Raw genomic sequence first — 14188 nt, 5'->3', positions numbered from 1 at the left:
TATGAGTCAATTGGCATGTCGATAACAGGGGTTAAAAATAAAATTGAGAGCTCGAGTTCGTATTTTTCAAAGGAGTTCCACAAGACTAAGGAAACAAAGAGTGGAGCTGGGGCTGACAGCAAACATGAACTCTCGTGGTTCGCATACGAGTCACCGTTCTAATGTATATATTATCTAGTTATAGTATTGATGTGTCGTATTATGTAGGTACCTACTTATAGATATCAATAAACCAATTTGACGTAATCTTTCAAACATTCAATTGCCTACCTACCTAGAGAATTATCGAAATAAACAGCTTTGATACTTTAAATAAATATATAAGCGACATGAAGGAATCACCGATAGGTAGCCAAATACCGAAGGGTGATAGACAAATTTACTTCGGGCGGTATCGCCTCCCTTAAACGAGTATTTTGTTTTTCTATATTTCTTTTTACCATTCCCAACAACATGTCAAAGTTTGCCTTTGACATCCGTGTAAAATTCTGAAAAAGAGCGTTTCCATTTGATTCTGTTGCCCTCATTATTCCGAACAGTAGTCAAAAAATATATTATGTCATTAAATTAAAATCTCTTCAACTTAAATTGATGTAATTACAATATACATAGTCAGTGACGTCCCAAGACAAAATGCCGCCCCTGGGCAGGGCAGGGCAGGGCCATTATGCCGCCCCATTTTTGTATACAATCATTTTTATCATCAGTGGTCGTGTCGTTTTTGGTCACCAAGGACGTCGAAGGGCAACGGAAGTAAACTAGACATCGCCAACCCGACAAAGAAATAGAATCGTGTTAAACCTTTTATGTCAATTAATATGTTTTGTTTCTAACCAGTGAGCTGAATTTTTTAAAGGAAAGATATTTTCGTTATTAAGTACTCAGCTTTGGTAGCTATTTCTATATATACCAAATGATTCTCCTCGATTTGCCACCCTTCGGGTAACTGCCGCCCCCAAGCGACGCTCAATCTGCCTACCAGTGACGTCCCGTGGGGGTGCATAGAAATAGCTACCTAAAATTAGGAATAACGGAAATATCTTTCCATTTAAAAAATCAACTCACTGGTTGGAAACAAAATGTACCTACCTATTAATTACCACTTTAAGGTTAATAAGACTTTTTGTCTGGTTCGCGATGTCTACTTTATTTCTGTTTTCTTCGGAGATCACGTCCTTGAAGACCAGCAATGACAGGTGCAAATTTTAGAATTATACGTAGGTAGGAACATATATTTACTTACTTTTTTTTTAATTTATCCAAACATTTTTGCCAGTCAATCGCGAGTTTTGGAAGTTGTCAGGTGTATTTTGACGCAGATTTGGCATTTAAATTAGATTCAAGTGGTACCGTCGTGACCCCGAGCTTCGCCTGCAGTACCTTACATAGTTCAAACACGCGCGTCAATATCATTTTACTTCCTACTTCAATTATAGTTTGTCAATTTATGGCTACGGCCGTATGTTGTAGCTTAACCACTGGGGAATGACAAAAGAAATGGCGTATTTCAAAAAAACACTACCTTATTCTTGGGTCAATAATTATTATAAAGCAATCTTTATTCATAAGATGTTTATAACACTTGAATGGTCAAAGACATAGCTTACAATAAGTATCTTTAGAATCATCTTCAAATGTGTTAATCTTGCCGATTTTTTGAATAATAAAATGCCTAATTCTTGTCAAATTTGGGATCACAGAGATTATCAATATAATTTTTTATAGTGAATATTTTACAAAAATTATCTCGTAATAAATTATACTTATGGTTTCATAAATGCGTTTAAAAATTAATAAATGTAAAAAATCTTAACACTACTGCACAGTTATGTACCGAAATATGACTATATTCTAAAACATTAGAGCGAGAGGTTTAAAAGAATACTATTTTATGTAACAAAAATACTTTATGCAGTCATCAAATGCTTAAAATAACTATAAAGGATAATAAGGCTTCAAAATTATATAAATAAATTATCTACAACGTTTAAGGAGTGTCCAGGATCATGGTTTGAAATTACAATAAAAACTCAATTTTGACCTACGACGAGCACGTGGGCCGTTAAGACTTGTGGTGCATCGATACCTATTGTCCAATGGGCGACAATTTTTATTTGATGGCAATCCGCCAGGGAAAAAGTGGGCATATTCTTTTCTTAAACGTAACAAAGTTAATTTAACAACACGATCCACTCAAAATATAAAAAGATCACGCGCCGAAAAAAATTCAAGTGAAATCGAAATGTATTTCAAAAACTTGAAAGAGACATTGAAAGATGTACCACCGGAAAACATATTAAATTATGATGAAACCTTAGACTATAGATACATCTAGACGCCACCCGTTGCATTGCTAAATGAAGCCGCTTGCCTTGCGTTTGGTTTGTGAGCGAGCAAACGCATTCGTCTACAAATGTTCGAGACCATAGACCATTTCGCTAGTGCTCGCCCAAAGTGCTCGCACTAGACGCTCAGAATTAAAATGTAATTTTCTATTTTTTTACGTTATATAGTATTTTTAAGCGGTCAAAATGCAACCATTAGATAAAGATATCTATAATTTAAGTTATTTCAAAAAAACACTAGGTCACTGATATTAAAATATATAATAAAATACAAATAAATTATCACGAACATGTATCAACTTACCTATGAAACGTTATACCATCTTCTTGCTTATCAGTACGGCTACCACATTTTAAGACAACACACAGAACCATCTTTTCTACTTAATTAACTAAAAATATTTACCACTGACTTTATGTTTAACACAAAAATATCAATTTTAGCAACACGAGCTCGCAAGTTATCGACGCTGTGTGAAGCGTTTTGCCCCGATTTGATGGCGATATTTTTGGAAACTAGCTTACACAAATGTAGACCTTCTATCTTACTCTAGCGCGTGTCAAAGAGATCGTAAGGGTGCCGAATACTTTCTCACTCGCACTCATGCATCGTTTTTGTTCAGGCCTTGGATGAAACCAATTAGGTGGATGACCCGGGTGCGTCCAAGTGCATTTTTCACCGCGGTATTAAATATCCAGAACGTGTAGTGAATTACACCAAAGGATCAATTTCTGTGATGTTTGCCATATCTGCAGGTGGTGTTTGCTTGCCACCGTATGTGGTGTATAAAGCAGAAAATTTATTTCATCAGTGGCGAATAAATGGACCTATTGGAGCAAGATATAACAGGAGCAAATCTGGCTGGTTTGATTCTGTTATTTTTGAAGACTGGTTCCAACAAATAGCTATACCTTCGGCTTATTCTAAAATTGGACCAAAGGTTATAATTGGAGATAATTTGGCGACACACATCAATCATTACGTTGTGGATTTGTGTCAATCAAACAATATTAAATTTGTTTTTTTGCCACCAAACTCGAGTCATTTTACTCAACCGTTAGATGTTTGTTACTTTGGGCCCATGAAGAAGTTGTGGCGTACTATATTATTAAAATATAAATACCAGAATCCAAGAGAAACATCTCTAAATAAGGCACATTTTCCAGAACTCCTTAAACAGCTGATTAACGAATTGGACGAAAAAAGGCATAATATTACTAGTGCTTTTGTAAATACCGGCATATACCCTTTTAACCCAGAGAAAGTACTGCGGAAATTTCCTGATGTATCAAATAGAAATGAATATTCAATAGAAAAATCATTTTTAGATTACCTGAAGGAAAATAGGTCACCCAACCCTATGAAGAAAGAAAGAAATAAAAGACTTTACATACAGCCTGGTACGTCTGCGTCAACTTACAATTTTCCCCCAGAACGTTCTAATACATCCAGTAAAATCATTGTTCCAGAATATGCTAATACATCAGCAAATAGCATAATTGTACCAGAACATTCTAATACATCTAATGAAATAATTCTACCTGGAACATCTAAAGATCCAAAAGATTGGAAATGCTCCGAACACGAAAGGCATCAAAACAAAAAAATTACAGTAACTTCGGATATTCAAATAATTCCACCCACTAAAACTAAGAAGCGAAAAGAACACATTATACTTACAGATTCATCAGATTCTGAAGAGACTATTAGTAGCATTAGTAGATATTCGCTATTAGATGAATCTGATGACTTTTTGCCTCGAGAAGATAGTGATGTTGACACCGAATCTATTAAATTCGGTGAAGTATCTGAAGAATTTAAGAGTAGAAACATAAAAACTGATATTGATTTCAATATAACAAACGAAACACCTGAACAGTATGACAATCTGGCAGTTAATTGTTTTGTTTTAGTCAAATTTCCTGTCCAGAAATCGGATCGCTTTTATATTGGGCAAGTGATTAAAAAAATAAGTGAAACTTATACGATAAAATTTTTGAGAAATAAAGGAAGAAACAGATATGGCTGGCCGGTGGTAGATGATATTTGTCAAATTAATAAAACCGATATTGTTTTGGTTCTAAACGAACCGAAACCACATCGCAGAGGAATTTTGATTTTTGATTCAGAAGTTTTAAACAATTTTTCAGTATATTTATAAGCTGTATTCTAATGTGTATAGTGTATATGACATTATGAGTGAATAAATATTGTGTTATGTGCATAAAAGTTTGCTGAATAATTGTATCATAAGATTTTTTTATTACCTATCATTTTTTTATCCATGGCATTATAATCGAATGAGATTGATTTGTATTTTTTCGTTATTGGTATACTTACATGTATAGTTGATTTAAATTAATTAATTGTAGTTGTAAACGAATGTTCCTTTTTATATTTTCATTGGTTATATTTTCATTGGTTATATTTTCATTGGTTATATTTGTCAAATCATTAAAACCGATATTGTTTTGGTTCTACACGAACTGAACCCATATTATCGCAGAGAAATTTTGATTTTGATTCAGAAGTTTTAAACAATTTTTCGACATGTTAATAAGTTGTATTCTAATGATTATAACATATTTTAATATAGGTATAGGCATATGTGTAGTTAATTTAGTTAATTGCAGTTGTAAACAAATGTTACTTTTTTATATTAATATGTTCATAAAAATTCATAAATAACTATTAAAATTATTCCACATTAGTTTTATTGACAACCTGACAGAAGTTTATCTAATGTATGAAAACACGCCAGAACAGGTTCGGTACTTCGCCTACTACCAATATCTTGCTAAATTGAACCTTATACACCCATCACTATGGTTCATATTGTTTTGAACACATCTTTTTACTATTAAATCTTTTCCTTTATTAATATATATGGCTACATTTGAAAAATACAACGCTGGAAGAAGTTCGGGTAAGTACACCATGCTTCGCCTGGTGTCTTTCAATGATCAAAAATTAATGTTTTTCCTACAAAATGTGAAATTTCATGTCACTTGTACAAAATTGACAACGCAATACTTCATTGGATATAATTACTAGTTACGACAACATCTTAATTTTTATGATATTACGCAAAATCACACTAAAACTAGGCGAAGTTCGGGGTCACGACGGTATATATTTTATTAGTAACTATACAACACATTTCTTATATATTTTAGTCATGAAAGGATGATAAAAAAATACTGTATGGGGCGGCATTTTGGCGCTGCCTAGGAGCGGCATTTTGTCTAGGGACATCACTGCTGCCTACCCTCACGGGACGTCGCTGTACCTAGTATAATTTTAATATTTATTTTGACAACAGAATATTCAGATGACGTTCGGGCATAGACTATTTTATTTGCGAGGCCGCGAGGGTGAATATCCGTACAAGAATAAAAATATTATTAATGTAATACAAAGTAAGTACACCGATAGATGACACTAAACTAGTTCCATGACTGATTTTGTCGTTAGGATACACTCAATTATTATGCTTATTTATTACAAATATGAATGTGACAATAAGTTAAAAAAAATAACTAATATAATTAAGTATTTGTTATTCCAAATCTTACTGTTTTCTTTTAACTTTTTACACTAGTTTCCCGTACGCTCCGTGGTGGCGCTGTATTACCGTGAATAATTTTATTTATCACCTGCGAATCAGCGAATCTATTTCGATGTATAATGTATGACTTTATAACAACGAAGTGAAAGCTGTGATGAACGAATGTAGACAGTTAAACGGATTCATCTCCTCTGCGCATGCACAAAACTTATCGGTGTAAAACCAGAATTAAAAAGTTGAAGACGAAGTCGGCGTTGAAGTGATTAAATGACGCAGTTTGATGTCCAGCAAACCAAAGGAATATGAGTAAATGGTTAGTGGCGCTGATTCTATCATTGCCGCCTCTGTTCTGGGTTGGAAAATAAGAAGAATTTTGAAATCGCTCCGTGAGATCTGCATGCACATTTCTAGACACGCGAAAATGCATCATGAACTGCCTGTCCGTGTACTCTGCAACAGTATCTTCGCAATAATTTTCATTTTTCTTATTGACAATGGGCTGAAAGTCTTCCAGCATGAAAAAATCATCATCAGACGAATCTTCCGACGACGATTCAAAAATTAATGGAATACATTGAAATAAATCCATTGTATTGAAAACCAAAAATACAAAGTACTAAATCTAAAATATTAATATTAATACACGATGATCTTACACATGCCGGAGAATGCTGTTTTTAGGCATGTCGATTTTCCTTAATCCTACAAAATATTATATTAAAAGTCAAATGTCGAGAAAATAACAAACGAAATATTTGTAGAAAATCTTAGATCGATATGTTTTCAGGTTATGTATACTTTTTAATGATTTCCCGTTTGACAGATCGTCTTAGTCTATGAATCGTCCGAATTGGTTTGAAGTTTCATGTCAAACCATTTCTGATGATCCGAGAACGGTTTGATTTTCAATGATACACTGAACCAAACGTCAAATCTCAAACCATTTCCGGTCTCATACAATTTGTATGTATATTGTCTATGGTTTAATTGGATTTGTTTCGTACATGTTGAAAGAAACGAACCTTTAATTTATGACTCAAAACCTCCAATGTTGCCAAACAATAATATTCTATTATGTACTGCGGGGTCCAATCTCTGACTGCAGTATTTATAGTCGACTGCCTGCAAGAGTGCAAGGTTAATTATTTAGGCACCTAGTACCTGGTAGATTAAAATTTATTCTTGTCAACAATGCCACAATATGCTAATCTGGCAAAAAAAATATTATACCTCTCGATTAATTTTAACCAATCTTTGTATTTTGTATATGCCTATAAAATGTGTATGTTTCGTTATGTTATATAAAACAAATAATACAAAAATATACCTACCTACCTTTCTATATTTTTTTCTTGTTCTAGGTACCCACACAGATAAAATTGGCAGCCATGGAGATGAAGGTGAATATAATTTTGTAAAATATATATCTATTATCTATGTTTGTGATTACCATTGTCTATGGCATCCGCCTTGTTTTACTGGAAGTCGTCCATCTTGATTTGAGTGTCAGTTGTACGTTGTACGGTTTAAAAAATAGCTAACACATTATTACTAGAAAAGCATCCTTCACCGAATCTTGATTGTGTAATTGTTGTGAATAGTAGATTTTACTCTGCCATAATTTCAATATTTTGGTACGAAATTCGTTAAAGTGGAAAACATGGCTGCGAGCGATTCGGGTACGGATGATTCACTTTATCCTATAGCAATTCTTATCGACGAGTTGAAAAACGAAGATGTCCATCTACGCTTGAACTCGATTAAAAAATTGTCAACAATAGCTCTCGCTTTGGGAGTGGATAGGACACGTTCCGAGCTTATTCCGTTCCTAAAAGAAACAATCTACGACGAAGACGAAGTGTTGTTGGCGTTGGCGGAACAGCTCGGAGATTTCATCAGCCTCGTAGGAGGTGGAGAACACGCATATTGCCTTTTGGCTCCTTTAGAATGCTTAGCGAGCGTGGAAGAAACTGTGGTACGCGAAAAAGCGGTGGAATCGTTAAAAGCCGTCGCCCAGCATCATTCGGCGAACCACTTGGAAGAATTCTTCTTCCCGCTCGTTCAGCGCCTAGCGTCCGGGGACTGGTTCACCACCCGCACGTCTGTATGCGGACTGTTTGCTTGCTGCTACCCTCGGGTTTCCCCCGCTCTAAAAGCTGAACTGAGGCAACACTTCCGTCTGCTTTGCCAAGACGATACTCCGATGGTCCGCCGTTCCGCCGCGTCGAAGCTTGGCGAATTCGCCAAGGTCGTCGAGATCGAGTATTTGAAATCCGATCTGGTTCCAATGTTCGTCAATATCGCCCAGGACGACCAGGATTCCGTGAGGTTGTTGGCTGTGGATGCTTGCGTCAGTATCACAGGGCTGCTACCAGCCGAAGATGTAGAACAACTGGCCATGCCGACAGTTCGCTCTTGCGCCACAGATAATTCTTGGCGGGTTCGTTATATGGTGGCTGACCGATTTGGAGAACTACAAGCCGCCGTGGGACCCGATCTCGCTAGAGCTGATCTAGTGCCCGCATTCCAAGGACTACTTAAGGATCAAGAAGCTGAAGTCCGAGCAGCAGCCGCAAGCAAGGTACCTAATAAACATTAACAATGAATAAGTAGGTACTTTCTTTTTTGTAGGTTTTGTCTAATTAATTGACTTGTGCTGTGGAATACTATTTTAGTTTATGATCTTTCACATAGTAAAACACTCATTGAATGTTTAAAACGTAATTATTGCCTGAAAGTATTGCATTTCGGAAATTAACTTACACGACTTTTATTTTATTGCTGTGCTAGGGGGTCAATGGATGAACAATAAAATTCATGTGTCATCGCTGTACAGTTATGGGTTAAATTTTAATCAAACCCACGCTACTAACTTTGCTGATTACCACGTTAGAAAACCCACATCCTTACTCATGTCTGTGTATTCTTTCATTTTGAGAAACAAATAATCTAAAATATTTATTCAATTAAATTTCAGGTAAAGGAATTCTGCATGAATCTGGATGCCGCACACCAAGAGCAGATCATAATGACCGCCATCCTACCCCAAATCAAGGAGTTAGTGAGTGATCCCAATCAACATGTCAAAACAGCCCTGGCCTCCGTAATTATGGGCTTAAGTCCCATTCTCGGCCGAACAAACACTATCGAACACCTGCTCCCCCTGTTCTTGAGCCAACTTAAGGATGAATGCGCTGAAGTGAGACTGAACATCATCTCCAACCTAGAATGCGTCAACGAAGTCATTGGAATCCAGCAGTTGTCGCAATCGCTTCTTCCTGCCATAGTAGAACTCGCCGAAGATTCCAAATGGAGGGTCAGACTGGCGATCATTGAATACATGCCTTTGCTCGCCGGGCAACTCGGTCAGGAGGTATTCGACGAGAAGCTGAGCGCTCTATGTATGAGTTGGCTCATCGACCACGTGTATGCCATCAGAGAAGCCGCCACGTTCAATTTGAAGAAACTAGTCCAACAATTCGGATCCCAGTGGGCGGAAACTAACATCATACCCAAAGTGTTGGCGATGTCACGAGACGCAAACTATTTACACCGAATGACATATTTGTTCTGCATCAATGTTTTGGCTGAAGCTTGCGGTAAAGAAATCACAACCAGAGTTTTGCTTCCCACAGTTTTATCCATGGCCGATGACAATGTGGCCAATGTCAGATTCAATGTGGCTAAGACTCTGCAGAAAATGGGTCCGTGGCTGGAGCCATCTGTGATCGCACCCCAAGTCAAACCTGTTCTTGAGAAATTCAACGTGGACCCCGATGTCGATGTAAAATACTTTGCCTCCGAAGCTATATCTGGACTGGCCGGATAAGATCCGCACCTTTTAGTGGTATGTTAAAACTATTAAACACACAATATCAACACGCTTGAGCAACTGTTGGTGTGGATACCGAATTTTTGTTGGCACTGGCATTATTTTTTAACCAGCTAGATAGAAGTTATTTCTACTTTTATCTAAATTACATACTTTGCTGTTTCCTTGTGTATTATAGTTTTAACTGGTTGTATTGTTAGCTCATAATTATTATGATATATAAACAAAGCTGCATCATGCGTCTATTTATATTGATCCAGATGTTTTTATGAGATTTTTTTATAATGAATCACTTTTTATGTGACAAAATCTGTATAGGATTTTGAGTTTTATTTACTCTTATGAAACCAATTCGTAAATAAAGCGATGCACTATAATCTGCCATTTAATTCTTAATTACTGTTTTGTCATTTCACCTACTTGATTATATGCTACAAAACCGATTCCTATGTATTTAAATCAACATTCAAACCAGATCAGCGAGTACCTTCTATAAGTACATTGGTAATATGACAAAATATAAATTAGACAGGGATTTTTTTAAATTCATTAGTATCCTACATAATAATGCTGATTCGTCTATGTTATGAATGAGCAAGATGTTCTGTAAAAATTATATACATAATATTAAGATAGTATTGTTGAAATGTAATATTTTTTTGTTTCATGCAGCAATGTTGACATTTTTATACCATTTTGACAGCATATAAAACCTAGATTACCACTACTAGATATACTAATCTTTGAAATTTTTTATATTGCCTTCTCAAAGGGTTATCAATATTTAATGTCTGTTCAAGCTTGCAATAGCTTTCAAGTAGAATAGGTATTGCAGATGTCTTCAAAGCCAAGACATTCTATTAATGTTGATATAAACATAAACTTTCATAATTGTAGATATTAAGAATTACATACCCATCAAAACTTGCATTTGTTTGTATTTTGACATATTAAGAAAAAAGAATCTTGTCTTCACAAAGTTTTGTTTTAATGCAACATTTGATTGGTTTTTTTTCACTTTCACTTTACTTCTCTTTTTTATTAAATTTAAGTTTTTCTAAATGTTACCCAGAGGGTACCTTAACTTGCATTTATGTACTTGTTCAAAAACATTCAAATGTATTATGGTCTATGAGGATGTCACATGAGTTTTATCAACCTGTCAAAATTACATGCCCAAAAGGCCAATAAAACTAATTCTAGATATTTATAATAAAACTTTTAAAAATGTAAATATTAGTATTTTATTGAAAATCCTTCAACCTGTGGTGAAAATCCTTGAACCCCTATATAGTATACAGTGATGTGGAATATATTGTAGCCTACATTCCATGTTCCACATTGTTATGTCCAGATTTATTTTTCTTCGGAAAAGTGAATTTCATTATTGTGCAATGCTGCGCAGGAGTCGATTTTTCAGAATACTTTTGTTGCATCCTGTTGAATGTGACAAAACACACTGGTTTGTATATTAAAACATTCGAATTACGCATAAGCAAACCCATGTAACATAAACGCCAATGCGTTTGCAGTGACAGGTACTAAACCTAAACATGATTTCTGTTCATGCAAATATAGAAACGTCTTGACCGTATAATCTATACATATTCGCAAGCAATCAGAGGGGCAGTTGTCCTGGGCGCCATGATTTTAGAGGCTTTAACTTTTCAATTTGTTTGCAACACAACAAATCTCTATTTTTTTTTTTTTAACCGAGTTGAAAAATGAAATAGATAATTTAGATGTGCCTCTACAATCAATATTCAATCGAGAGTGACTGAATAGACCAGCGAGATTACATGTACTTCCAATTATTCCGAAATAATCACTAAATGTATAGATGTGAAAAGTTTTTGTATAATTTTTGTATCTAAATAAATAATATATATATTGGCTAAGACACTACACACCATGCCAGCAATTGCCCTGAACCCTCAATGGAGACAGGCCACAAATTTGACTTTGAAACAATATTGGACCCATAGTACGGAATATTTTTCACGCTTAGTAAAGGAGGCTATCGAAATTCACAAGAAACCTGACAATAATAGATTGCGTTTAAAAAGGTCATGACTTCCAACACTTTCAACAAAATTCAATATCCGATGGTATTTAGTTGGTTGTTACAACTGACTATCACCTCCTTCTCACCTTTTTACTCTGAACAATGTTTACTCTCAGCCAAACAGACACTTTTGAGCTCGAATTACATTGGCAGATTCTCAGACCAACCGTCTGCCAAGATCGTGAAGTCGCCGTTGAGTTGCCCTGGAGTTGTGAGCAAATTGGAACATTTACCATTTTTTGGGCTTCGATGAGTGGCTGCGTGAGCCCATCTTGTGTTTGACATAACAAAAATTTGACATTTACATAATGAAGGTACCCTGATTTTATTCATTATTTTAACAGACAATAATAATAATACAAAACAAAAATTATGCCTTATTAAATACGACCATATCTAAATTTCATTTGTTGCAACTGAGCGTGTATTATGAACCAATCAAATCAAACGCCAACACGATTGAGTTGGTGGCTCCTGTACTCAATTTCGTATTTCAATCATGTGCGTGATGCTAAATTGTTCCGTTGCCGAGTTAGTGTTTCCGAAATTCTCCATTCATTATCAAAATGGGTTTTGTTTCTCTGCTCATTGCATCTGACTAAATGCCGTCATTTCAACTCTGGTTTTATCAAAAATAGGGTGAATTATACAGTTCCATTCCATACAGGGCAATTCACTATCCTTTAGTCAGATTTGTAGTCATACAACTCTGTCCTCCTATTGCTTCAAATACACTCTATGACGATCGGTCATATATATGTCGAAAAACCCGTTTCTTATGTTGGCGTCCTGTGTCACAGAGTGTACATACAATGTCATAGCTGTCATACAATATGTATGTCGGAATGGCATAGATTTGATCATAGACACTAAAACGCTCTTAGCATATATGTGCCCGATCGTCATATAGTCTATTTGAACCTTATTCTTAGTAATTCGTCGGTAATTTTCTACAAACAAGTATCCCAAAAAACACAACTTTTCAGGAGAGGCAAATAAAATAACTTTATTCTCTCACTTTTTAATTTAGAAATAAATTTTCTTCTATGAAATATCCATTTAGTATAGTTACACATATTTTCATGAAAAAAATGCTGTTTCCTCAATCTATCGCACTATACTTTCGACCGATCAGTCATATTGTCGATGACATGAGAATGTGTTGCAACTTTACTGTGAATATTACTGCAGTAAACATGTATCTTGACTTACGAGAAAGAACTTCAGTGTAATCATCTGTAGGAGTTCAATATTCTGTACAGTGGCGCACCCAGGATTTAATATTGGAGGAGCCAAGTAGGGGGGGGGGGGGTAAAATATATTTTTCATGCAAATGAAAAAAAAGGTAGACCTTAGGTATGTTTTTAAAAGGCGTAATGTTGAAAATGATCTTTCACTGATGCATGTCGTGACGGGAAGTGCTTCAAATATTTTAAGTAAATTAAAGATGTTGGGGTAAACCATTTTGAAATGGCATCAACAACATTTCTGCATGGAGTGACTGCATTTGATTTACTTATCGAACTTTTTATACCATTATTTCAATTCGGCGTTCAAAATTGCAAGATTTGTAGAAAGCATATCACGGTCATAAAATTCTTCCAACGCACTTTCTGTTGGAACATCTTTTCCATTTGGAAGAAGAGTTAAAAACTGCTCCAGTACTATGCGATGTCACAAGAAAAGTTCATTGAGCTGATTTAATATTATGTCAATAAATGGAAAAAAGATAGTTCTTCTGAAATACTCTTCCACTGAATCAGCTGGAACATTACACCTCAATGTTTGTTTCGATGTAGTTCGCGGCTTTTTTATTTTCAACATTAAGGTTATTGGCATTTGCACACGCTTCAGTTTAACCCGCGATTAAAGTATAAGTTTAAATGAAGATTCTGTAGTTTTGCGAATTGTATTTAGTTCACCCACAACATCGTCAACAAAAGTTAGGGCAGTTAAAGTCGGTGTACACCACTCCGGAATTCGGGTGGACACTGAGAATTTTTTGACAGTTCCATTAGGGATTGGATTTCTAAAAAAACCCGACATTACTGTTTCGAATTTTTTGTGTTGGAAATTAAAATCTAAGATTTTTTCTAAAAAGGGTGCTAGACAGCGCTCGAAATGGAAAATTTTACGAACCGGAGCGCTCGATGATTTTACGAAAATATTAACCTAGTTATCTAAATTTATGAGTATTTTATAAAAATAAGTGTAAGGTTTTTTTGTTTTATGGCAGATCTAGCTCAGATGGTCAAAATATTTTCCTACGAGATTTTATTAATCGGAACGGCGCTCCGGTGCGTTCCTGTCCATTTCGAGCCCTGGTGCTAGAAAATTACAAATCATTTTTTACCGTATTTTTATTTGTCTAAGCCCA

General features: G+C 35.3%; 1 protein-coding gene across 1 annotated transcript; it reads left to right on the top strand.

Annotated features, from left to right (window-relative positions):
- Nucleotides 1–7391: 7391 nt before the first annotated feature.
- Nucleotides 7392–10980, top strand: Pp2A-29B (Protein phosphatase PP2A regulatory subunit A). The gene is made up of 2 exons (XM_085955023.1): nt 7392–8495; nt 8892–10980. The coding sequence occupies exons 1-2, from the start codon at nt 7575–7577 to the stop codon at nt 9741–9743; spliced, it is 1773 nt and encodes a 590-aa protein (XP_085811149.1). The 5' UTR covers nt 7392–7574; the 3' UTR covers nt 9744–10980.
- The last annotated feature ends 3208 nt before the right edge of the window (nt 10981–14188 follow it).

This window comes from Rhyacophila brunnea, unplaced genomic scaffold (genome assembly GCF_057557595.1).
Source record: "Rhyacophila brunnea isolate RB1 unplaced genomic scaffold, BYU_Rbru_1.0 scaffold_4, whole genome shotgun sequence".
NCBI classification, from domain to species: domain Eukaryota; kingdom Metazoa; phylum Arthropoda; class Insecta; order Trichoptera; family Rhyacophilidae; genus Rhyacophila; species Rhyacophila brunnea.
The sequence above is the reverse complement of the archived record's forward strand: the minus strand, read 5'-3'. Positions and strand labels throughout refer to the sequence as shown.

Excerpts from the sequence above, each read along its gene's own strand:
- Pp2A-29B (XM_085955023.1), top strand. The coding sequence starts at position 7,575 with ATGGCTGCGAGCGATTCGGGTACGGATGATTCACTTTATCCTATAGCA. Across the intron at positions 8,496-8,891 it reads GAGCAGCAGCCGCAAGCAAG|GTAAAGGAATTCTGCATGAA; the intron begins GTACCTAATAAA and ends ATTAAATTTCAG.